We start from the raw sequence: 27,378 nt of genomic DNA on the forward strand, positions 1-27,378 counted from the left end.
ATGGAGAGCCGATTTGATGAGGAAGATGCTCTTCGCCTCGTTCGTACTTATGAGTTCCCCACTAACCTTGAAATAATATTAGCCACTCCTTCCGACCGGCCCAATAACCCGCCGTCCGACACTGTTTGCTTTTTTTGGGATCAATTTCTGGTCGGCCTGCGGTTTCCTATACATCACTTCATCTTGGAAGTATGTAATTACTTCCGCCTCCCGCTCGGCCAACTTGTTCCGAACTCTATTAGGCTGCTGTGTGGGGTGGTAATTCTTTTCAAGCTGAACGACATCCCTCTGGACCCCAAAACCTTCCATTACTTCTACTATCCGAAACAATCTGAGTGGGACACCTTCATTTTCCAAACTAGGATTGGTTTTGTTCTTTTTAGCAATATGCCGAGCTCCAACAAGCACTGGAAGGAATACTTTTTCTATGTGCGTTTCTCCGAGCCGTTGCTTTTCCGAACCAAGTGGCAGACCACGGTGCCGACCCCACCAGAGCTCAACAAATACAAGAGCCATCCAGCCTACCTCCATGCAGCTAATCGTCTGGTCGGCCAACGATACAACATTGATAAGCTACTCCTTAAGGGAGTAATGTACTTGTTTGGCCTATCTCCCGTTCGGGCTGGCATTCCCTGCAGCATGGGTAAGGATTAATCTTTATCTCTCTCCTTTGCTCTAACTGATTTATTTTTCTTTTCTGCAGTTGAGATCATGTGGCGCGCTAAGGCTACCGAACGCCTGAAGCTGAGAGCCGTAGAGATTGAGGTGGCTACTGAAAAGGAGGTCGCTGCGCGGGGGCTTGTCCCAGCCAGCTCGGGGGTTGAAGGGACACAGTCCGCCCCCGAGGTTTCAGCCGCTCGGGCACCCGTACATGAAGCCGCGGGTGATGCTACTTCATCCGCCCCAGCCGGGGAGGAGACTGTTGATACAGTCTGACCTGGATGTTGTTTTGATGTTGACACTGATTTAAGTTTGAATCAGATATTAAATTAACTCAGATTAATTACTAATCAAGGTTGACTTGGTTAACCTGATTGACCTGATTGGGAAAAGTCCAAGCAAGGAGCTTGGCACGGGAAAGTCCTGGTGAGTGAAGCCAGGCAGTGGGAAAGTCCTAAGGGATGTTAGGCAGTTGGAAAGTCCCGTGAGTGAAGCCAATTGAAAGTACCTGAGTGAAACCAGCAATTGGGAAGTCCAAGTGTGGAAGCTTGGCATGTATGGTCGGAGAGGGTTTGGTAGCACGCTCTGACCGTCAGGGGTGAGGGCGAAGCTTGGAAGCTTGACTCGAGACTCATTTGATCGGTCTGCAGGATCCAAAGGGCACAAGATCACCGATCGGGTCAGATCCGATCATTGCTGATCGATCCGCATCGATCGGCAACACTCGAGCACATCGAGTATATCCGATCGGTCCGGGACCGATCGTGCAAAACTCAAGAGCACATCGAGTGTATACGATCGGTCCGGGACCGATCGATAACACTCGAGCACACCGAGTGGATATTGATCGTCCGGGATCGATCGGATGATCCTCGCAGCGCTGGTGGATGCCGATCGGTCTGCATCGATCAGCTGAGTCCCGATCGGTCCACGCACCGATCAGCCGCGGCGCATTCGCGTGAAGGGTGGATCGGTCTTGGGACCGATCGAGACACTGATCGGTCACCAGCCCGATCGACGATAAAAGCTGGATCGATCTGCCGACCGATCCACAGGATGGCTTGTTTTGCATGCGCTTTCTCTTATTGTTTCTGATTTGCAATTGCTTTTACCTATTTCGTGTCTAACCATCTGCTGTAAGCTTTCTCGAAGTTACAGGTTACAGATTACTTGATGTTGGGTGAATTCAAATTAAGGATCATTAGTAGAAGGCGACGAAAAAGCTTTTGTTGTGTCTCGCTGCGGACAAACCAGTTTTGGTAGCAACGTCTCGCTTGCGATCTGCTGGCAGCCGTTTGGTCGAAATCAGCTTGACTTGTGCTGATAGGTTCAAGCTCAGAGGTACCAGTGGAAACGAGGATGCCATTGGTGGGAGCCGAGACAATCGGACAAGGAAGAAGCGTAATTGGCGACGTCGTGGACGGTTGAAGGGATTTGCAGGGATTTGCTGCAGGTTTGGCAGAGATCCGCTACAGAGCGAGAGGCATATGAAGGTGGAGAGGAGAGGCTCTCGCGATAATGCTTTGTGTGCTCTTGCTGAAAAATACCGTGGAGAAAAACTCTCTGGAAGATTGAAGCAGTGTGCTTGTTCTTCACTGATTGTGGTGTGAGCTTCCTTTGATCATTTCACTTGAGCCACTACTGTAAGTCTTGTGCTTAATTTCTTCTGTTAAAGACTTTGTGGAGAAGTTACTCCACCGAGAAGGAGAATCTTTAGCCGGATAGCTTCCGGTGTGATCTACCGAAAGATCAAGAGGATTCGCCCACCTTACGGACACGCCGAGGAGTAGGTGCCCTTATCTCCGAACCTCGTAACTGTTAGTGTTGTGCTTTCTTGTTTTAGTTTTCTAATTCCAGTGCTAACAAAGTTATTGAAGAAATTTGTGTTTAGTGTTTTTAAAGAGGCTATTCACCCCTCTAGCCATCTAAGGTCCCAACAAGTGGTATCGGAGCCCGCTCTTCATCCGGACTAACATTCCAAGGAGCAACAAGATGGCCATGAAGGAAGGATTCAGCACCAACAGACCACCGTTCTTCGATGGAGCAGATTTCCAGTATTGGAAGAGTCGCATGGAGTATTACCTCAAGACTGATATCTCCATGTGGTTCTCGGTCAAGGAGGGATTCTCACCTCCAAAGGACGAAGAAGGTAAGGAACTTGACTCATCGAGATGGTCAACCGAGCAAACTCGCAAGGGACAAGCCGATGCCAAGGCGGTTGTCACTTTGCAATGTGGGATAGCCAAGGATCAACTTGTCAAGGTAGGTCCGTTCTCAAGTGCAAGAGACCTATGGAACAAACTCATCGAGCTCCAAGAGGGAACTCGAGATTCTCGGATTGCTAAGAGGGACCTATTCTTGAATCAGCTCCAAAATCTAACCATGAAGGACAATGAAACGGTGAGTGAACTTCATGGGAGATTCAAGGAGATCATCAATGGTCTCCACTCCGTGGATGAACGGGTAGAAAACCGTGACCTAGTAAGGTACGCTCTTAAATCTTTTCCTAGGAATGCCTTGTGGTCATCCATGGTAGATGCCTACAAGGTATCCAAGGATCTTTCCACTGTTAAACTAGATGAATTTTTCTGTGAGATGGAACTTCATGAGCTTGCTAACAAAGGTCAAAAAGAGAAGGGTATTGCTTTATTTGCAGGACCAAAGAGCAAGGATGGAAGAAGGAAGAAGGAAAAGAAGAAAGAAAAGGAGATTTCCTCATCCACCTCTTCTTCCGAATCCGATGATGAAAGTGGATCATCATCAAGCGAGATGGCGAACTTCGTAAAGAGGATTATGAGAAGAGGCCGAAGATACAAAGGAAAAGGTAAAACTAATGATCAAAATTTTGATAAATCTAATGTTACATGTTATGAGTGTAGCAAGAAAGGACACATTCGGAGCGAGTGTCCGAAACTAAAGAGGAAGGAGGAACGAGCCAAAAGGAAGGAGGAAAGAGCTAAGAAGAAGAAGGCTCTCAAGGCCACTTGGGATGAGTCCTCATCAAGCTCATCGGAGGAAGAAGAGAAGATGGAAAAGAGCACTCGGCAATTGGCACTCATGGCAAGGGAAGAGTCAGAATCCGAGAGTGATGACTCAAGCGCTTCAACCACGGCTTCATCATCTTCGGATGATGAAGAGGTAACCTCTTCTCATATAGAAAAGTGTTATAAAACTATCACTCACTTATCTACATTGCTTAAAAAGTCAAAAACAGAAAATAAATTGTTGAAAGAAGAAGTAAAAACCTTAAGGACCCTTAGGGAAGATGAGGTCGATGACCTACATCTAGAAGTCCTTGAGGATGAGAACAAGGCCTTAAAGGGTGAGGTTGAGAAACTCAAGAAAATGCTTGAGAAATTCTCAACTAGCTCTAAGACTCTAGACATGATTCTAAATGCCCAAAGGGCAGTTTACAACAAAGCCGGGTTAGGGTATCAACCCAAGGAGTCGAGTTTCATTTCTCTAATGTCTAGAACTCAAAATAGTAGATCACATGTTTCTAGAGTTCATGGAACTAGGAAAGGTATGACCAAGGCATGGGTTCCTAGGTCTTTCGTTGTAGAAGCATTAGGTCCCAAGATTTGGGTACCTAAAACCTCTATTTTTCGTGTATTGTAGGCATTGGTCGAGGGGGAGCATCTATCAACTTGGTTTGTTGATAGTGGATGCTCCAAGCACATGACTGGGAACAAATCACTGTTTACTACAATTCAAAACAAAAGTAGAGGTAATGTGTCTTTTGGTAATAATGATAGCCTTAAGGTTGTAGGAATTGGAGACATTCATATATCCGAATGTCTTCATATCAAGAATGTCCTTCTAGTCAAGGGGATGACTTTTAATCTCCTAAGTGTCAGTCAATTGTGTGATACGGGTTACACAATTGAATTTCATTCAAGTCAATGTTTGGTTAAACACATTGACACACTTGACACGGTACTAGTAGGCACAAGGGTTGACAATATTTATCAAGTATCATTTAAAAGTGCTACTAATGCTTTGATTAAGTGTTTCATGTCGAAAGAAGAAGAGTCTTGGTTATGGCATAGAAGATTGGCACATGTAAACATGAAGAACATCTGGAAGTTGGCCAACCAAGGATTAGTGCGAGGCTTACCAAGCATCAAGTACCAAAAGAACAAACTATGTGATGCATGTCAAATGGGTAAGCAAACAAAAGGTGTTCATAAAGGTAAAAGCATTGTAAGTACATCTACTGCCTTAGATTTATTGCACATGGACCTATTTGATTGCAGTAGTGTAATATCATTGAATGGAAGTAGATATTGCTTGGTAATCATTGATGATTTTACTAGATACACATGGACTTTCTTTTTGAAGCATAAGGACCAAACTATAGATATTTTTATTTCCTTTTGTAGAAGAACTGAAAATGAAAAATCAACAACAATTAAAACCATTAGAAGTGATCATGGTGGTGAATTTCAAAACCATAGGTTTTTAGAATTTTGTCAAGAAAAAGGGTATAGACATGAGTTCTCAACTCCAAGGACCCCACAACAAAATGGGGTTGTGGAGAGAAAGAACCGAGTCTTACAAGAGGCTGCACGAAGCATGCTCAATGAGTACTCACTACCGAGTTACTTGTGGGCTGAAGCTGTGAATACAGCTTGCTATGTGCAAAACCGAATCCTGATACATAGGTTTTTAGGAAAGACTTCCCATGAACTTTGGTTTGGGAAACCACCTACAATTAAACATCTTAGGGTGTTTGGTTGTAAGGTGTTTATCTTAAATACCAAGGACCATCTTGGAAAATTTTCGGCCAAGGCTGATGAGGGGATACTGGTTGGGTACTCGCTCACCAGCAAAGCCTATCGAGTCTACAACAATAGGACTAAATTGATTGAAGAGTCCTCTGATGTAGCTTTTGAAGAAATCCCTAACTCAAATGATCAATCAAGGGCTATAGGAGAAATTCAATTTGAACTTAGAAATCTAAGTTTGAATGATCAAATTGAAGAACGAGTCGAAGTTGACTCTGATGTTGATGAACAAAGGCAACAAAGAACTCAATCTGATCCTTTGCCAGATATTGAGTCCTTGCCTGTGCCTAGTGAGACCATTCATGAGGCACCATCAACACCAAGACAATCTAGGATAGCCTCTAGTCATCCCCAAGACCAAATTGTGGGAGACATTCAACAAGGGGTTAGGACTAGGTCATTCTTCAGAAATGAGTCTAATGAAGTAGCATTGATTTCAGAGATTGAACCGAAATTAGTTGATGAGGCATTGCATGATCCTGATTGGGTCATAGCTATGCAAGATGAGTTAGGTCAATTTGAAAGAAGCCAAGTGTGGGACTTGGTTCCTAGACCTAAGAAGACCACCATTATTGGAACTAAATGGGTCTTCAAAAATAAGTTAAACCAAAAGGGAGAGGTAGTAAGAAACAAGGCAAGACTAGTAGCCAAGGGCTATAGTCAAGTTGAAGGCCTCGATTATGATGAGACCTATGCTCCTGTGGCACGATTGGAGTCCATTCGTTTGATGCTAGCTTTTGCTGCACATAGAGGTTTTAAACTCTATTAAATGGATGTTAAATCTGCCTTCTTAAATGGCTTCATTAAAGAAGAGGTCTATGTTGAACAACCCCCGGGGTTTGTGAGTACCGAAGCTCCAAACCACGTATACAAGCTCAAGAAAGCTCTTTATGGGCTTAAACAAGCACCTCGAGCTTGGTACGAAAGGTTGTCAACATATTTACTAGAAAAGGGTTTTGTGAGAGGCCAAATAGACCCAACACTATTTCTGCGTAGAGATGGTGAAAATATTTTTGTAGCCCAAGTATATGTCGATGACATAATTTGTGGCTCAAATAACAAGGGCTATTTGAATGAATTTATTTCTCACATGGAAAGTGAGTTTGAGATGAGTCTAGTAGGAGAATTGACATTCTTCCTTGGACTTGAAATCAAACAAACTCGAGATGGAATTTATGTCCATCAGGCAAAATACACTCAAGAGATGCTTAGAAAATTCAATATGAGTGACTCTAAGGAAGTGTCCACTCCAATGGCGACAAGCACTCGCCTTGACAATGATGAGAGTGGAAAACCAATTGATCTAACGCAATATAGAAGCATGATTGGTAGTCTTCTATATCTCACAGCTAGTCGACCGGACATACTTTTTTTTGTGGGCATGTGCGCTAGATATCAAGTCTGTGCCAAGGAATCTCATTTAATTGCAGTTAAGAGAATATTGAGATACCTTAAGGGCACAATTCGAGTAGGTCTATGGTACCCTCGCATGGAGTCTTTTGACTTGATAGGCTATACCGATTCCGACTATCTGGGTGCAAATTGGATCGGAAAAGCACTAGTGGGGGTTGCCAATTTTTAGGTTCATCTTTAGTTAGTTGGTCAAGTCGGAAGCAACATTGTGTTGCTCTCTCCACGACCGAGGCCGAATATATTGCCATGGGAGAGAGTGTATCGCAATTGTTGTGGATGATACACACCCTAGAGGATTATGGACTTTCTTATAAGGGTGTACAAGTGCTATGTGACAACATTAGCACGATCAACCTAACTAAAAATCCAGTCCATCATTTTAGGACCAAGCACATTGAAGTGCGTCATCACTTCATTAGAGATCACGTAGCTAGGGGTGACATTGTGCTCACATATGTGGAGTCAAAGTCAAACCTAGCCGACATTTTCACCAAACCCCTTCCTGAAAATGAATTTAGTCATTTACGGAGGGAGTTGGGGATGTGTTTGGCTCCTTAGGTCATTAGAACTTCACCATGATCAATAAGGACTATTAAAATGACAAGAGTAATTGGGAAACTGATTTGGGCAATTTGGGGACATCTCACACAAACGATAAGGTTTAACAAATTATTTTTGTTTGCTAGAAATGGGGTGAGATGCTAGGAACAACCAATTTATTCAAAATGTACTATGCATCCCTTGAATAAGTAGGTTGAAGAGACATAAATTGAGTATGGGGAAGGTCATTACATAATTCATGTGTATTTGACTCCTAGATCTTATTCATATATTCCAACCAAGAAATCTTGGTTGGACTTTTGTCTAGAAATTATCTAATCATGATTGATGTGCTGATTGATACTTTGGATTGGTATCTTTAATGATAAGATGAGTTGATAATGTAAGAATAGTAATTTAGGATATATTTTGACAAATTTGAAACTAAACATGACAGGGTTGGATATTTCAGGTTTTGAAACTCTGAAATGTCTGAAACTAACTTGTAACTTAATAAAAAAAAAAAACCTAGAATGTTAGGACTTTCAGAGCTTGCAATTAGGAAATGTTCTTGTTCGTAGATGTTTAAGTTCTGTGTTCTGAATTTGAGAAGTTCTGAATTTTCAGAATTCTCGAGAGAAACGACTGCGAAATCAGTTGCTCGAATTCAGATATCAGAAATCTGAATTATCAGACACTGATCGGTCTCACGACCGATCAGGAGACTCTCTGATCGGTCCACAGTCCGATCAGGGGTCCTCCAGATTTTTCTGTTGGCTCACTGATCGGTCCAGGGACCGATCAGGAGGTTCTGGCACGCGACAATCACAAATGATCGGTCCAGGGACCGATCAGGAGGATCTCACGCGACGATTCACCTCTCTGTTCGATCTCTGATCGGTCCAAGGACCGATCAGCTCTCTATGGTTCGCAGGAAGGCCCCTGATCGATCCGAGCACCGATCAGAGGGTTTCCTGATCGGTCAAGGGGACCGATCAGACCCTTTTTGTGTGCGTTAAAATCGATCCTGATCGGATAGCCGTCCGATCAGATTACACTGTGCGCTACCCCTCATTAAATCCTCCTGACCTCCTCTCTTCCCGATCTTCTTCTTTCTCACAACCCTAGCCGACCGACGCCCCGACGCCCCTTTCTTCCTCCCGTATTCTTGACCCATCGTCTTCTAAAAGCCGAAGGTCAAAATGGCACCGAGGAAGAAACCCACTAGTGGTGAGGGTACCTCTAAGGAACCAACCGAGAAATCCAAATCCAAGTCCAAAGCTCCTGCTACCTCCCGACCTCAACCGGCTAGTTCGGGGAGATTCCCCAACCAACAATTTGAAAAATCATTTAAGGAGAGGACTTTCAAATTACTCCCTTGTCGATCTGTTGATAAGAAGTTCATGCAGGAATCTTGTCCCTCTATTTTAGAAACCATTGCCTACTACAAGCTCGATTCTTTGGTTTTTCTAGAAAGGGACATCAACTTTGATCTAGTATCTGAATTCTATAACAACCTTCATCAGACTCCTGATGGTAGTTATAGAACAAGAGTGGCTAAGCAAAACGTTGATCTCGACATAATTGCCTTCTTTGAGTATTTAGGTTGTCGTTTGTGTTCGGGGACGGTGTTCTCCATCTATCCTGTTTTGCCTGAACCCGTACCTCATCCTCTTAATGTCTCTTCTGACTCAATCTATGAGTACTTCTTTGGTCATCCGAGACTGGATGGTTTAGATGAGTTAGATGACGACTTTCCTACATTTGCAGCCCTTAGACTCTCTGCTCCTGACTACATCCTTTTCAAAGTTGTCACACAATGTCTTCTACCTATCACCTCTAAACCGTTGGCAGAAATTCGACCATATCACTGTCTGATGCTTTATGGGTTACGTCGACGTCTAGATTTTGATATTATGTCGAGTGTCTATATGTCTATCATATCCCATAGCGAACCAAGCGGCGACAACATCTATATGCCTTTTGGGCATATAATTACTGATTGGCTCGAGTCCATGGGTATTGACGTCTCTAGGGGGAGGATAGTGAAGATGGTCAGGCAGGATTGTCGACTTGGGAAACGTGCGTTTTCCAAGTCCGGAATCCTAAGTCAGGATGGGACGGTTAGGTGGAAGGATGGGAGGGCACTGGGTGAGCTACCACTTCCACGACAGGTTGCTCGTCCTCCTGCTGCTGCTGCATATGGCGAGGAGGATCCAGATCTGCGCTGGCAGATCGCTGAGCTGGAGAGCCGGTTTGACCGCCACGAGGAGATGGTGACTGCTGAGTTCGATGGACTACGCTTACGGATTGACCAGCGCTACGATGACCTGCGCGGGCATATTGACCAGCGCTTCGATGATATGCGCAGTCATCAGGTGGTGACGCAGCAGTTGCTACTCGGATGGATGGCACGATACCCGCCTCCGCAGTCTTACCCAGGCTATCCATCCTCCAGCGTGCCGTCTCAGGATTTCACCCTTCCTGCCGATGATGATGATGCTCCTCATGTTGAGGACATTGATTGATGTAGTCTGTGTGTCACCTAGTCTGTATGTACTTTGGATGCTATGTGTTAGTCTGACCTGGATATTTGTACTTCTGATGCTACTCATATATTTATGCTCCTCAGTCTTATATTTGCTTGCTTCTTATTATGCTTCATTTTCTGTATTTTTTATGCTGTTCCTATGCCATGATTTGATTGTATCTTTTGTCTTTCTTACTGTCATATTGAGACCTAAGAGGGAACTCTGGGTCGGTTAAGAGAAGGCAGTATGGTTTAAGGGGGAGCCTTTTGAGTTTTTGTCACCTCATTTGCACCTTTTCGGTGTTTGACAAAGGGGGAGAGGATACCTAAGTTTAGAAATGTATGAAAGCTTGATTTTAGGGGAGAGGATAAAGGGAAGGATCTTGATTCCCGTCATTGACTTGGTAGTGTATCCGTCTTAGGGGGAGGATCCCGATTTCCCTAAAATTATGGGTAAATGAGCATTTCTGATCTAAACTTAAATCGTGTTGTCAAACAACAAAAAGGGGGAGATTGTTGATACAGTCTGACCTGGATGTTGTTTTGATGTTGACACTGATTTAAGTTTGAATCAGATATTAAATTAACTCAGATTAATTACTAATCAAGGTTGACTTGGTTAACCTGATTGACCTGATTGGGAAAAGTCCAAGCAAGGAGCTTGGCACGGGAAAGTCCTGGTGAGTGAAGCCAGCTGAAACCTAACTGGGATGTTAGGCGGTTGGAAAGTCCCGTGAGTGAAGCGGGAATTGGAAAGTCCGGTGAGTGAAACCAGCAATTGGGAAGTCCAAGTGTGAAGCTTGGCATGTATGGTCGGAGAGGGTTCGAGCACGCCTCGGACCGTCAGGTGAGGGCGAAGCTTGAAGCTTGACTCGAGACTCATTTGGATCGGTCCGCACCGATCCAAAGGGCACAGCACCGATCGGTCAGAGACCGATCCAGCTTGCTTGATCGATCCGCAGACCGATCAGCAACACTCGAGCACATCGAGGTATACCGATCGGTCCGAGACCGATCGTGCAAAACCGAGCACATCGAGTATATCGATCGGTCCGGGACCGATCAGCAAAACAGCACATCGAGTATATCGATCGGTCCGGGACCGATCGATAACACTCGCAGCACACCGAGTGGATATTGATCGTCCGGGATCGATCGATGATCCTCGCAGCGCTGGTGGATGCCGATCGGTCTTGCATCGATCAGCTGAGTCCCGACGGTCCACGCACGATCGTGCCGTGCGCATTCGCGAAGGGTGGATCGGTCTTGGGACCGATCGAGCACCGATCGGTCACCGCACCGATCGTGACGATAAATAGCGTGGATCGATCTGCGACCGATCCACAAGATGGCTTGTTTTGCATGCGCTTTCTCTTGTTTCTGATTTGCAATTGCTTTTACCTATTTCGTGTCTAACCATCTGCTGTAAGCTTTCTCGAAGTTACAGGTTACAGATTACTTGATGTTGGGTGAATTCAAATTAAGGATCATTAGTAGAAGGCGACGAAAAAGCTTTTGCTGTGTCTCGCTGCGGACAAACCAGTTTTGGTAGCAACGTCTCGTTTGATCTCGGCTGCTTGGTCGAATCACTTGACTGCTGATAGGTTTAAGCTCGAGGTACCAGGGAAACGAGGATGCCATTGGTGGGAGCTGAGACAATCGACAAGGAAGAAGCGTGATTGGCGACGTCGTGGACGGAGGGATTTGCTGCAGGTTTGGCAGAGATCCGTTACAGAGCAGAGAGGCATATGAAGGTGGAGAGGAGAGGCTCTCGCGATAATGCTTTGTGTGCTCTTGCTGTGAAAAATACTGTGGAGAAAAACTCTCTGGAAGATTGAAGCAGTGTGCTTGTTCTTCGCTGATTGTATTGAGCCACTACTGTAAGTCTTGTGCTTAATTTCGTTAAAGACTTTGTGGAGAGGTTACTCCACCGAGAAGGAGAATCCTTTAGCCGGATAGCTTCCGGGGTGTGATCTACAGAAAGATCAAGAGGATTCGTCCACCTTACGGACACGCCGAGGAGTAGGGGCAAGTTATCCCCGAACCTCGTAAATCTCTGAGTTAGTGTGCTGTGCTTTCTTGTTTTAGTTTTCTAATTCCGCTGTGCTAACAAAGTTATTGAAGAAATTTGTGTTTAGTGTTTTTCAAAGAGGCTATTCACCCCCTCTAGCCATCTAAGGTCCCAACAGAGACTTTTCCTATTGATGACGCCCCACTAAGGACCCGAAAGAGACGCCGGGCGGACCCCACGCCACCATTGGTCCCCTCTGGTGAGCTGCTTTCTGAACGGGGTGGTATTCCTCCCGATCGAGAAGAAGGAGCTCTGGCGACCATCGAGGAGCTCTCTTCGGATCAAACACCCTCCCAGCTTGGCTTGCCTGAGGCGCTTCCCGAAGGGGAGCCGACTGATTCTCGCCCCCACACTCGCCGTCGCCTCTGGCGCTTAGGCAACCTTTCTACTATTGGGGGAACTTCTGATCAAGCAGCTGAGACCCAGGATGATCCGAGCGGCCCTCGGGTGATCAATGTTAGGATCTTAGATGGCTAGAGGGGGGTGAATAGCCTCTTAAAAACTTAAACACAAATTTCTACACAGAAACTTGTTAGCACAGCGGAATTAGGAAACTAAAACAAGAGGAAACAAGCACACTAACACAAGGATTTACGAGGTTTGGGGATAACTTGTCCCTACTCCTCGGCGTGTCCGTAAGGTGGATGACCCCTCGATCTTCGGTAGATCGTACCCCGGAAAAATTCCGGCTAAAGATCCTTCTTCTCGGTGGAGTAACCTCTCCACAAAGTCTCAAGAAATATGTATGTTAAAGCACAAGACTTACAGAGCTCGGTGGCAAAGAAGAATAAATTAACGCTTACAACCACGCGAGGATCAGTGGAAACAGAGAACTCACAGATCGCAGTATCACACCCGAGAGCTCAAGAACTTAGCACACCTCAACGATTAACAGAACTTTCTTGCTTTCTTGTTCTTCTTTTCTCTCGCTTTTTACTGCTTCTTAAGTCCCTGTCCTCTGCTGTCATGGATCGTGGTCAATCTGCACAGAATCATCGCTGCAGCCAATCCCTCTTCCTCCTTACTGGTTCTCTGAACTCACACCAATGAAATCACAGTCTTCACTGGTGTCTTCTGAGCTCGAACCAATCACCATGAGTCAAGCGGATCGCAGCCAGATCACACCAGTAGCCGTTGATGCCTCAAATGCACCATGCGCCGCGAATCACAGCAAAAAGGCCATTTGTCGTATTCCTCTTATGGACTTAATTTGAAATTAGGCTTGGAATGATACCTGTGATCCTGCAAACTCAAAAGCTAACAGCACAAAGGGTTATATGAATCAGGCAGATCAAATGCAGTGGAGGAATCGCAGAAACAAAACTGATTGTGTGTGTAGATCGGTCACTAGACCGATCCATGGACCGATCATGACATATCCTGATCGGTCCGAAGCTTGTCTGATCGGTCGTGGAGACCGATCAGGCTGCAGGTGGATCGGTCTCCACGACCGATCCCTGCCTTCTCTTCGCAATATCTCCGATCGGTCCGAAGACCGATCGATTGCACTCCGCTGCATCGAGTGCCTCGATCGGTCTATAGACCGATCGATTATCAGCAGTTACCGAGTAGCTTCCGATCGGTCTGCATCGATCGATTACACCAAGAGTTATCGAGTGTTTCCGATTGGTCACCGCACCGATCAGAAACTTAGCCATCGATCGGTCACCGATCCATTGTCTTATGGACATCGATCGGTCCACGACCGATCCAATGTACCATGGAATGTCCACTTAGGTCCCTCTCTGACCTAATCCGGAGAACAAACTACCGAACCCTCTCCGACTTCGTCAGGTCCAGAGAACGAGCTACCGAGCCCTCTCTGACCTAGTCCGGAGAACGAGCTACCGAGCCCTCTCCGACTTCGCGTGCCAGAGTCCAGCTATCGAGCCTCTCTCGACCTAGTCCGGAGAACGAGCTACCGAGCCCTCTCCCGACCTCGTCCGCAGAACGAGCTACCGAGCCCTCTCTGACCTAGTCCAGAGAACGAGCTACCGAGCCCTCTCCGACTTCGTCAGGTCCAGAGAACGAGCTACCGAGCCCTCTCTGACCTAGTCCGGAGAACGAGCTACCGAGCCCTCTCCGACTTCGTCAGGTCCAGAGAACGAGCTACCGAGCCCTCTCTGACTTCGCGTGCCAAGTTTCCAACTTGGACTTTTCCCTTCTACTTGATCAACCTTGATCATTAATCAAACCGAGTTTAAATAACATCTGATTCAAACTTAAATCCGTGTCAACATCAAAACAACAGCCAGGTCAGACTGTATCAACAATCTCCCCCTTTTTGTTGTTTGACAACACGATTTAAGTTTAGATCAGAAATGTTCTTATTTTCATAATTTTAGGGGAATCAAGATCCTCCCCCTAAGATGGATACACCACTAAGTCAATAACGGGAATCAAGATTCTTCCCGTTATCTTCTCCCTAAAATCAAGCCTTCATACATCTCTAAACTTAGGTGTCTTCTCCCCCTTTGTCAAACACCGAAAAGGTGCAAATGAGGTGACAAAACTCAAAAGGCTCCCCCTTAACCCATACTGTCTTTTTCTTAAATCACCTAGAGTTCCCTCTAAGTGTATTATATGACAGTAAGAAAGAGATAAGATACAATCAAATCATGGCATAGGAACAGCATATTAATATGAACTGAAGCATAAGGAAAAGTAAGAAATAGACAAATGAATAGCAAAAACATATGAGTAGCATAAGTATCCTGGTACGACAAAGATATCCAACAAATAGTATCCAACACAGACAGGCAAAGTGACACACAGAATGCATCAATCAATATCCTCAACAGGAGGAACCTCATCATCATCTGCGGGAGGCACGTAACCCTGAGGCGGCATGCTGGAACTCGAAGGTCAGAAGCAGCTGCTGCGTCACCAACTGCTGACTGCGTAGATCATCATAGCGCTGGTCGATCCGAACGCGCAGTCCATGGAGCTCAGCAGCCAGTAGCTCATCGTGCTGATCGAAGCGACTCTCTAGCTCAGCGATCTGCCAGCGCAGATCAGGATCGGCCTCATCAGCAGCAGGAGGAGGAGCAGCAACCTGTCGAGGAAGTGCCCGTGGTAACTCTCCCAGACCTCTCCCATCCTTCCACCGAACAACCCCATTCTCTCCCAAGATACCGGACTTGGAAAATGCCCGTTTCCCAAGTCGGCAGTCCTGTCTGACCATCTTCACTATCCTACCCTTAGACACATCTATCTGAAGGGTCTCGAGCCAATCTGTAATTATATGCCCATAAGGCATATAAATGGTGGAGCTGCTAGGCTGAGAATAGGAGATGATCGAAGAATAGATGCTGGACATAATGTCAAAGTCGAGACGCCGACACAACCCATAAAGCATCAAACAATAATAGGGTCGGATCTCTGCTAGAGGTTTGGATGTGATTGGAAGAAGACAGTTTATGACTATCTTAAAGAGAATATAGTCAGAAGGAGATAGTCTCAGAGCTGCAAAAGTAGGAAACTGGACATCCAACTCATCTAGTCCATCTGGTCTAGGATGACCGAAGAAGTACTCATAGATGGAATCAGGTGAGACATCAAATGGAGAAGGTAAAGGATGGGGTAAATCAGGATAAATGGAAAAAAGATCTCCTGAACACAGTCGGCAACCTAGATACCCAAAGAATTCTACGATGGAGAAATCGATAGTTCTTTTAGCAACTCTGGTTCTATAAGCACCATCACTGCCCTGATGAAGATTGTTGTAGAATTCAGATACTAGGTCATAGTTGATGTCCCTTTCTAGGTAGACTAACGAGTCAAGTTTGTAATATGCCAGGGTTTCGGATACAGAAGGACAAAACTCATCCATGTACTTTCGATCCACAGATCGACATGGGAGCAGTTTGAATGCCCTCTGTTGAAACGCTTGTTTAAACTGTCGGTTCGGGAATCTTGAAGAAGAGGAAGGTTGAGGTCGGGAGGGTGCCTGGGACTTGGACTTCTCAGCAGATGACTTAGACGTACCCTCATCGGCTGATTTCTTCCTAAATAGGTGAAAAATGGGACATGGTCAGGGCAAATGGGAGTACACGGGAGCCACAGAGTCGAGAACCGAGACAACACACACAACACACAGAGATACACTGTGAAAAGAAGCTAAAATGCCAAAAATGAATAGATTTCGGGGAGAAAGGAAGTTACCTAGGCGCCATTTGAAGCTTTCGGAGAAGATGAAGAGAAGAGTCGGGACTGAGGAGTGGTTCGGCTAGGGTTTTCGGCGTGAAATGAGAGGAGGAAGGATTGGGGGAAGTTAAAAGGGGGTGATCAGATCATAAGATCGGACGGCTGTCCGATCAGGAGAAATCCTGACTAATCAGGGAACGTCCTGATCGGTCAGGGAGGGTCCTGATCGGTCGTGGAGACCGATCAGGGAACCTCCTGATCGGTCCCCGGACCGATCAGAGGTGGATCAGAGGTAGGAGCCTCCTGATCGGTCGTGGAAACCGATCAGAGAACCTCCTGATCGGTCCCCGGACCGATCAGGGGTCGATCAGAGGTCAGAGCCTCCTGATCGGTCGTGGGGACCAATCAGGGAACCTCCTGATCGGTCCCCGGACCGATCAGAGGTCGATCAGTAAGAGCAGAGAGGTGGAACTTCCCTGATCGGTCGTAGAGACCGATCAGATATCATCCTGATCGGTCCCTGGACCGATCAGTGTTTGATAGTCATGATTTCAGTCTCTGAAATTCGTATCAAAAACTCTGAAACTTGGTTCAACAACTTCCAAGTTCAAAACCCTTCCAAGTTCAGAACCTAGGATCTTAAGAGCCCACCCACAGATTATATTCAGTGATACCAATGAATATTTCCTAATGATGAGCTCTAATGATTTGAAATTATTCCAAGTTCAGTGATTTGGAATTATTTAGGGCTCGAAAGTTTCAGACACTTCATAACAAATGTGTTGAATCTGGTTTCAAAACCAGAGAAGTTTGTTTTGTTTGTTTGCTGAAACTATGATCTATAGTGAACCAAGGTAATAAATCTGACTCAGGCTATCGGTTCAAAATATATCCTTGCTATGAGTAGTTACAAGTTTGTCAAAATATGTCAAGGTTTCTTCACCAACTTGTCCTATTTTCAATCAAAATCAGGAAGATATCAATCAAGGGTATCAATCAACACATCAACAAAGTTAGATGATTTCTAGACACAGGTCCAACCAAGATTCCTTGGTTGGAATATATGAGTAAGATCTAGGAGCCAAATACACATGAATTATGTAATGACCTTCCCCATACTCAATTTATGTCTCTTCAACCTAATTATTCAAGGGATGCATGATACATTTTGAATAATTTGGTTGATCCTAGCATCTCACCCCATTTCTAGCAAACAAAAATATTTTGTTAAACCTTATAGTTTGTGTGAGATGTTCCCAAGTTGCCCAAATTAATTTCCCAATTTCTCTTGTCATTTTAGTGGTCCTTATTGATCATGATGTGGTCAAAATGACTTATTGAGCCAAACACATTCCCAATTCCCTCCTTAAATGACTAAATCCATTTTCCGGAAGGGGTTTGGTGAAAATATCGGCTAGGTTTGACTTTGACTCAACATATGTGAGTGCAATGTCTCCCCTAGCTACGTGATCTCTAATGAAGTGATGACGCACTTCAATGTGTTTGGTCCTTGAATGATGGACTGGATTTTTCGTTAGGTTTATTGTGCTAATGTTGTCACACAACACTTGCACTCCTTTATATGAAAGTCCATAATCTTCTAGAGTGTGAATCATCCACAACAATTGTGATACACTCTCCCATGGCAATGTATTCAGCCTCGGTCGTGGAGAGAGCAACACAATGTTGCTTCCGACTTGACCAACTAATCAACGATGAACCTAAAAATTGGCAACCCCACTAGTGCTTTTCCGATCCAATTTGCATCCAGCATAATCGGAATCGGTATAGCCTATCAAATCAAAAGACTCCGTACGAGGGTACCACAGTCCTACTCTAATTGTGCCCTTGAGATATCTTAGAATTCTCTTAACTGCAGTTAAATGAGATTCCTTGGCACAAACTTGATATCTAGCGCACATGCCCACAGCAAAAAGTATGTCCGGTCGACTAGCTGTGAGATATAGAAGACTACCGATCATGCTTCTATATTGCGTTAGATCAACTGGTTTCCCACTCTCATCATTGTCAAGACGAGTGTTTGTCACCATTGGAGTGGATACTTCCTTAGAGTCACTCATTTTGAATTTTTTGAGCATCTCTTGAGTGTATTTCGTCTGATGGACATAAATTCCATCTCGAGTTTGTTTGATTTCAAGTCCAAGGAAGAATGTCAATTCTCCTACTAGACTCATCTCAAACTCACTTTCCATGTGAGAAATAAATTCATTCAAATAGCCCTTGTTATTTGAGCCACAAATTATGTCATCGACATATACTTGGGCTACAAAAATATTTTCACCATCTCTACGCAGAAATAGTGTTGGGTCTATTTGGCCTCTTACAAAACCCTTTTCTAGTAAGTATGTTGACAACCTTTCGTACCAAGCTCGTGGTGCTTGTTTAAGCCCATAAAGTGCTTTCTTGAGCTTGTACACGTGGTTTGGAGCTTCGGTATTCACAAACCCCGGTGGTTGTTCAATATAGACTTCTTCTTTAATAAAGTCATTTAAGAAGGCAGATTTAACATCCATTTGATAGAGCTTGAAACCTCTATGTGCAGCAAAAGCTAGCATCAAACGAATGGACTCTAATCGGGCCACGAGAGCATAAGTCTCATCATAATCGAGACCTTCGACTTGACTATAGCCCTTGGCTACAAGTCTTGCCTTGTTTCTTACAACTTCTCCCTTTTGATTTAACTTATTTTTGAAGACCCATTTAGTTCCAATAATGGTGGTCTTCTTAGGTCTAGGAACTAAGTCCCACACTTGGCTCCTTTCAAATTGACCTAACTCATCTTGCATAGCTATGATCCAATCAGGATCGCACAATGCCTCATCAACTAATTTTGGTTCAATCTCTAAAATCAATGCGACTTCATTAGACTCATTTCTAAAGAATGACCTAGTCCTAACCCCTTGTTGGATGTCTCCCACAATTTGGTCTTGGGGATGACTAGTGGCTATCCTAGATTGTCTTGGTGTTGGTGGTGCCTCATGAATGGTCTCACTAGGCACAGGCAAGGACTCAATATCAGGCAAAGGATCAGATTGAGTTCTTTGTTACCTTTGCTCATCATCATCAGAGTCAACTTCGACTCTTTCTATGTTTCGATCATTCAAACTTAGCCTTCTAAGTTCAAATTGAATTTCTCCTACATCCCTTGATTGATCATTTAAGTTAGGGATTTCTTCAAAAGCTACATCAGAGGACTCTTCAATCAATTTAGTCCTATTGTTGTAGACTCGATAGGCTTTGCTGGTGAGCGAGTACCCGACCAGTATCCCTTCATCAGCCTTGGCCAAAAATTTTCCAAGATGGTCCTGGTGTTCAAAATAAACACCTTACAACCAAACACCCTAAGATGTTTAATTGTAGGGGGTTTTCCAAACCAAAGTTCATGGGGAGTCTTTCCTAAAAACCTATGTATCGGATTCGGTTTTGCACATAGCAAGTCAGATTACAGCCTTCACATAAGTAACCTGAGTGAGTACTCATTGAGCATACTGCACCTCTTGTAAGACTCGTTCTTTCTCTCCACAACCCCATTTTGCTGTGGGGTCCTTGGAGTAGAGAACTCATGCCTATATCCCTTTTCTTGACAGAATTCTAAAAACCTATGATTTTGAAATTCCCCACCATGATCACTTCTAATGGTTTTAATTGTTGTTGATTTTTTATTTTCAGTTCTTCTACAAAAGGAAATAAAAATATCTATGGTTTGATCCTTAGTTTTCAAAAAGAAGGTCCATGTATACCTAGTAAAGTCATCAATAATCACAAAACAGTATCTACTTCCATTTAATGAAATAACACACTACAAGAATTTTTGCATTCAACAACACCCAATAGACAACGCTTTTTAATAAAAACGTTGTCGTTCTTTGTTTTACAACGCTTTTAGTGAAAAGCGTTGTCTATGGTATTTACTTTTTACTAAAGACAACGGTTTTTAATGAAGTGTTGTCTTTAGTGTTGTTGTTTATGGTCAAAGACAACATTTTTTTAAAAAACATTTTTTAAAGTGTTGTGTATGTTTCCCCTAAACTCACTTAAAATAAATTCGCAGCCCTCGCTTTGCTAAACTCTAAACCCTCAACGCGCGCGCGCCTCCTCTCCACGAGTTCTCCTCTCCACTCCTCTCCACGAGTGCCTTCTCCTCTCCATGAGCGCCTTCTCCTCTCCACTCCTCTCCACGAGCGCCTTCTCCTCTCCACGAGCGCCTTCTCTTCTCCTTGCCGCGTGATCTCCTCTGAACCCTAATCTCGACCCAAACTCCTCACGCAAAACTCCTCACGCCGGCCCAACTCCTCCAAGTCGAGATCCCTAATCTCGCATTTCCCCATCTCCTCAATCAAAGTCAGCTTACCCTTCCTAATCTTCTCACGGCTCCTCAACTCCTCTGAACCCTTCGATCTTAGTTCCTTCCTCGCAGAGCAGATTCGAGAGTAGGAGGAACGGAAGAAAGAAAGGTAAAATTTCTTCCATCCTTCTAGAATAAGATTTTGTTTATTTTTGATTATTTTCCGAACTAGCCATTTTGCCGGATTCATACTGCATCAATTTTCCCCCTCCCCTGATTCCTATGATCTGTTTCTCCATTGACTGATGCTTTAATTTCTAATTCAGTACCCACCTCTGCATGGGATATATATATATATATATATATATATATATATATATATATATATATATATAAAACTAGAGTGTCATTGAGCTTTCAGTAAGATCGCAGATTGTAACGTTGTTGGTCTGTATTCAGAAAGTTATATGCATTAACTTTTCTGTCCGTGATATTCTTCAGGTTTGCTAACAGTATGCGAAGTGCTTGCTTATCAGAGCATGTGTTGATCTTTTTTAGCAGAGCATTTTTATGTTTACCTGGTAAAAAGGTGAAGCAGCATCACATGAATGAAGGCACAGTCCTAGACTTGATTTTGAAACCTGTGCATGACACTTCACTGGTTTTGCAGTTATATATATGTAGCTGGAGCAAGAGGGGGAATTAGTTCAAGCCATTTTTTTCCCCCTGGAAGGAGAGCCCGGGTGATGCATTAAAGCAGATCAAAAGTTCGTCCGAGTTAATTTTATTACTCTTACTCACTTGCAAAAGGTCCACTGAAAACTTTAGCTTAGATGCCAGATACAAGCTGAACGGTGAGTGTTTTTGTTACTTTCTGAGAATTGTCTGTATCTTATCTCGAAAGCAGGGGCTGCTGAACACTACTTTCTACCACCATTTCCAAAGAACATTAAGCATCGTGGCCTTGATGATTCAAGCTGCAAATCAATTTTTAAGTTTAATTATGAAGATCTCATCGTAATCGGCTTCTTTGGATCTTAATATTCTCGTTCAGCCCATCAAGTGTACACATCCTATGTTTCAATTTGTACACATTATGATTTCATTGACTCATGCCCATCAAGTGTTTGATTAAATGTCTCTTCCATTATATAGATTTTAGTTGATACATTTTCTTTAGTTTAATTCCATGTAATGCTTGTTAGTTTAGTGATTTATGTTCCTATGATGTTTGTTCTTTATTTGAAACTTAGTTTACTTATAAAAGTACATCATATAGGACCATCCAGAATTGAATTAGTGGAGATTTTTCTAAATATTTGTATCAAGGGTCTACACTCTAGTACCATAAGAGCTAATGGACTACTTGATACCGGTAAAATAATTATGGATTTTGTTTCCATAGTTAATATGCGGTTAAATATACTTAGTGATGTTAAATGCAGCATTTTTTTTATCAATTAATATTGAGAGTGAAATTTTAACACGGATTTCTCTGATTGCTATTGCAAATGCATAACATCCATTTTTAACTTATAAAATTTTAAAGGAAATTTGTTTGATTATACATAATTGAATGAAAGTCCTATGCTTCTTTGGTAGTATGTATTGAAGTTGGTTAGCTGTATGATATTAGAGAAAAGGCATTTTTAATCCACGATATAATTCTATGATTATTTATACCTCTGGCCTGTTCATCAAGTCCTTGAGAATCTCAGGTGTTCTGATATCACTAGCAATTAATACATAAATATTTTCATTAATTAGAATATCTTTTAAGGTAGATGCAGATTAGATGAGCCGATTTAATCGATATCGGTTGATAAGTAATGGTTCTATTTTTTTAGGATGAAATCCGATGGGATTAGATATTGGTAGCCTAGCCAGGTGAAGATCTGATGATTGTTGAATCAAATTTTTGTAGCAAATTAAAATTGCAATTAAGGTTAATTAATCTATATCAATGCAATTTTGGTTGCTGCATTGGAATCAATGCAATTTTGGCCCTTCATACATTGGATCGTAATCGGTATAATCCTATGTATTTGCCTAGTTAATTTCCATTGGAATCTTAGTGTCATTGAACCTTACAAGGATGCTATTTACCTGTTGGATTCCCTAAGTTGCCGCATTCGCGATGATGATTCAAAATACGTAATGGAAATGTGAGTTCAGATTTATTTTAGTAAATATTTATTATAATAAAAATCTTATTTAACAAATATTCTTAACGTATGAAGGGCCTTAAAATTGTTTAATTCAACCAAGGGAAGGAAAGGTAGGAAAAATGTTAAGTGGGAAGTAGTTAAGGTATGTGTACTTTTGTTTAACATATATTGTAATGTGTATAATTTTCATTAACAATTTGACTCTAATTACTATATATAGGCTCCTCAATCTCCTGCGAAACAATGTGGTTTTTTTGTGATGCGATTTATGAGAGAAATTATTGAAGAAGTTGAGACTATTGAGAGAGATTCGCTGCAATCAATAGTAACATTATTTAGCTTATCTCAAATTATTTGACATAAACTATTTAAAATTGCAAAGTGATCAATGTTGATTATTTTTTCCATTAACATAAATTGTGTATGCTCACAGTTCACAAAAATAGGGTACTCTCGTGAACAAATTGATGAGGTTCGGTCCGAGTTGGTGGAGTGCATACAAGATCATATTTATGAATAGGTATGGAATGATAGTTGCCATAATTCTATTTAGATTTAAGTTCATGGAATGGTGGTTTTTTTTGGTAATGGAATCATAGTTAATGCCAATTTTTTTGATGCAGTGCATAGTTACCAGATCGACCTTGAGCAGTTGACCCCAAAGAAAAGTTGTCACTGAAGTTTAAAAACTTGTGAAAATTTTTAGTGAATGATGATGTTTTGGAAAAATTGTCACTTAGGTGAAAGGATGTTTTCTGGATTAATATGCAAGTACAAAGCACTGTATTATATGTTATTCTGTAAAGTTCTGTCAGTGTAAATTATCTAGTTTCTTTATCTAGCTTTTGTTCCACTATTGGGTTTGTTTTTCTAATAATTACTCGTGCAGCAAAATACTGAGCAAGAAGCTGTAGATCTTATAATCAGGTAAAGTAGAAAAAGTTAACTACTTCATTATGCTTTCATCTTAGTATTTGTATATTTGATTTGTCTTCTTTGAACCAGCTTCAAGTCAAAAAGCCAGATCCTCTAGATAGCTGTTAAAAATAAGGTATTATTTGGTTTGTCAGTGATCTTAATATTTGGTAATATTTGGTCTTTGATGCTCACGACAGAGTTCCAACGCTGCATGATTACCTTGTTCAAGTAGATTGCTCGCTGCCTCAGTAGCTCGCATTTTCAGGTTTGTTTCATCATTGATATTCCTTCTTTTTAGTGTTCTATATTAAAAGGAAATACTAACTGTCGATGAGATTGTTATCCTCTTGCTTGAACATGAACCAAAGTATATAAATTTGACCTTTTGATCTGAAAGTATAAAAAAAAGTTAATTGGATACTAGTTTTTTATTTTTTTTTTGCAGTTGCATTTGTTGTATTTTCATATGTTTCTCAGTGAACTTCTAAACAATTCTTTTTTCATTAATTTATTAAGGCTTATTATAAGTTTCAGTTTGATGGTGCAAATTGTTTTCTTTTGTAATTCATCTGTTTCTTCTTTGGTTTAGGAAAGTTGAAGTGAATCCCTTGATAGCTGTTTCATAGGTTTGTTCCATTATTTTCCAATACGTACTGGAATCACTATCAATAGCCCTCAAGGACTGTTTACAACCTTGCAATCAAATTAATTGGACTTATAATCTAATGTATGGTCATCTGGAGCATGAATATTGGAGGATTCATGAATGACTCTTCGGATGATGAATGTATGTCATTTAATATTGGTTCATGTATTTATTTAGATACATCTTGAGTATTCCCTATAAATACCCTATGTATTTAACAATTCAAAGATGAAGAAAATCAGAAGTAGTTGAACACTAACACTTGGACGCCAACATTTTTGAGTTGGCGCCTAGATTTGACCATCTAACAGACACGGCTAAAGGATCAACTTCTATGAACACCCTTAATAACTTATACAGATATTTGTGAACAATTAGGTTGGTGGCTATCATTTATCCTCCCTTTTTGTTGTTTTTTCCATGTACCCAATGCAGCTTTCATTTCAAAGGTTCCAAGCTGATGAACAAGGATGGGTGGACACAATCAAGTCAATGCGATTTGGAGGAGCTGTCAGGATTAGTACCATGGATTGGCTTGGGCAATCTCAATATTTGCGTCAAACTGTCTTCTGGCCTTCCCTATCATCTGCAGTATCTGAGGTATACTATGCACATTTACCGTGAATTTTCCTTATTGAGCTTCGACTAGTGACGGTTACGAATGTATTTTATTTCAAGAACCGTATAAGCAAGTGTTCGTGCATCTAGTTTTATAACAATGCACTTCGTATCTTTGATCTAAAAAGCTTCTGAAACAAGTCATCTTCTCCAAGCATGCCCTGGTCAACATGCTAGTCACCTACTGGAGTCATTTCCTCGATGGCACGGATGAATACCTGAAATCCATCCTCTACTCCACCATTCTTTGCCACTCCTCAAGCCGAAACAACTGCAAAGGTAGAGTCAACATCAAGTATTACATTGTGCCTGGCTACAAGAAGACCGGGGCCGCAAAATCCAATAAAGACAGGTCAAACATCAATATATAAACACACTTACGGTATGAAGTGCATAATAAGTGTAGAATACAGATTACAGAACTCTTTGCATAGCACATAAACTAGCATCATTATAGGGGATCCCTTAGAAAAATATTAATGGTAGGAACTTGTTTCATGATGTTCTTAATATTTATTTTTGCTACCAATGTTTGGATTTCTTAACCAGTTCCTTAGTTAACTTTCTCTATTATTGAAACAAAGTTGAGTTATGGAATTCTTACATGAAATAAAAAATATCAAACTTGGCAGTATGTAATGAAGTTATGCTCAATAAAAGAATTAGTTTATATTGGTTTGGTAAATCATGTTAAAATTTTTAAAGAAGTCATCCCTTAATGCAGTTACTCGTGATTTTTCTTGTTGATAGATGTAATTTATATTTTTAGCCCATTGTACATCCAGTCAAAATGTCTCAAAATCTCAAAATCGTTCAATCATATCATTTTGCTACATTTTAGACAAAATAATAATGTGTGATGTCATTCTCTATCTCTCCCTCTCTGGCTTTGGAATGTTTATGATTTAGCTAATAAACCGTTAGACTATGGTTTTTCCCTGATGCTCACAGATTGCAACAGCATGTGCTCTCACAGCCTTTAAGTTGCGTCATCCAATAAAGATGTACCTTGATCGTAGCACGGATATGGTAATGGTAGGAGGAAGGCATCCAATGAAAATAACCTATTCTGTGGGTTTTAAATCCGATGGAAAGATTACGGCCTTGTACTTGAATTTGTTGGTAAATGCAGGCATATCAGAGGATTATAGTCCACTTATTTCACATGCCATTATAACTTGTCTAAAAAAATACAACTGGGGTGCTCTCGCTTTTGATATTAAACTATGCAAGATGAATCTTACAAGTAAATCATCGATGCGAGCACCAGGGCAGGTACAGGGATCTTACATTGCTGAAGCTATTATTGAGCGTGTAGCATCTTTCCTGTCCTTGGATGTCGATGTTGTGAGAAAAAGAAATTTGCATACATATGAAAGCCTGAAGTTTTTTTATGGAAGTAGCAGTGGAGAAGCTCCGGAATATACTTTACCTGCTATAGTTGATGAGTTGTTTACATCTGCAAGCTACTTCAATCGTCTTGAAATGGTATTGCATTTCAATAGTTGCAACAAATGGAAAAAACGAGGGATTTCTTGGGTACCAATTGTATATGAAGTGGAACCAATGCCAACACCAGGGAAAGTATCCATTCTAAATGATGGTTCAATTGTTGTTGAAGTCGGAGGAATTGAAATAGGCCAGGGACTGTGGACAAAGGTGAAGCAAATGGCTGCATTCGGTCTTGAACAGCTATGGGATGAAGAGAAAAAATATCTTTTGGATAGGGTTAGAATCATTCAAGCAGATACTCTGAGTTTGGTTCAGGGAGGTTTAACTGCTGGAAGCACCAAATCTGAAGCAAGCTGCGAAGCAGTTCGTCTAGCATGCTCTATTCTAGTCAGCAGATTAAAGCCTCTTAAGCAAAGTTTGGAAGAGCAAATGGGATCAATTTCATGGGACACCCTTATTACCCAGGTGTGTAATTACGTCATTAATCAAATGTACTACTGTTTATTTATTGGCAAGAAGCTAAGCTTATTTCTGTAGTCTGTATGTGTTAGCTAGCTTATGCAAGTGAAGGACAGGATAGCTTATATGCATTCACTTTTAGGGATTTCCTGGGCTTTTTTATATTTTGGAAATCAAAGCAGTTACTTCCTTTCATCCATTATGAACTAGTTACCTTACAATATACAGGCAAATTTGCAATATGTGAACTTATCAGCGAGTACATTTTGGGTTGCTGACGATACTTCATCATATCTAAATTATGGGGCTGCTATAAGCGAGGTAACCTCCTTTGTAGATCATTCATATGATTGGCTTGTAATCACATTGCTAGTCTGTTTTCTTGATTTTGAAAATTGTGTGCATTCTAGGTAGAAATTGATGTTCTCACTGGAGCTACTACGATATTGAGAGCAGACCTTACATATGACTGCGGACAGAGCTTGAGTCCTGCCGTGGATCTAGGACAGGTTTTTTTTTTTTTCATCTGTCCTATTGATTTTATAATCCTAAATCACAATCAGCCGTATGTTCATATACTTATATCTGAGTGTTTCTGCAGGTTGAAGGGTCTTTTGTTCAAGGAATTGGATTTTTTGTCCTATTGATTTTGTTCAATATATAA

General features: G+C 42.0%; 1 protein-coding gene across 1 annotated transcript; it reads left to right on the forward strand.

Moving 5' to 3' along the window:
- On the forward strand, window positions 1-27,378 carry LOC121999796 (indole-3-acetaldehyde oxidase-like). The gene is made up of 6 exons (XM_042554428.1): window positions 1-193; window positions 704-930; window positions 25,755-26,720; window positions 26,943-27,035; window positions 27,125-27,223; window positions 27,316-27,378. Exons 1-6 carry the CDS (start codon window positions 1-3, stop codon window positions 27,376-27,378), a joined length of 1,641 nt encoding a protein of 546 aa, XP_042410362.1.

Source organism: Zingiber officinale, chromosome 7A (genome assembly GCF_018446385.1).
Source record: "Zingiber officinale cultivar Zhangliang chromosome 7A, Zo_v1.1, whole genome shotgun sequence".
NCBI lineage: Eukaryota > Viridiplantae > Streptophyta > Magnoliopsida > Zingiberales > Zingiberaceae > Zingiber > Zingiber officinale.

Excerpts from the sequence above, each read along its gene's own strand:
- LOC121999796 (XM_042554428.1), top strand. The coding sequence starts at position 1 with ATGGAGAGCCGATTTGATGAGGAAGATGCTCTTCGCCTCGTTCGTACT. Across the intron at positions 931-25,754 it reads GGGAGGAGACTGTTGATACA|ATTGCAACAGCATGTGCTCT; the intron begins GTCTGACCTGGA and ends TGATGCTCACAG. Across the intron at positions 27,224-27,315 it reads CTGCCGTGGATCTAGGACAG|GTTGAAGGGTCTTTTGTTCA; the intron begins GTTTTTTTTTTT and ends GTGTTTCTGCAG.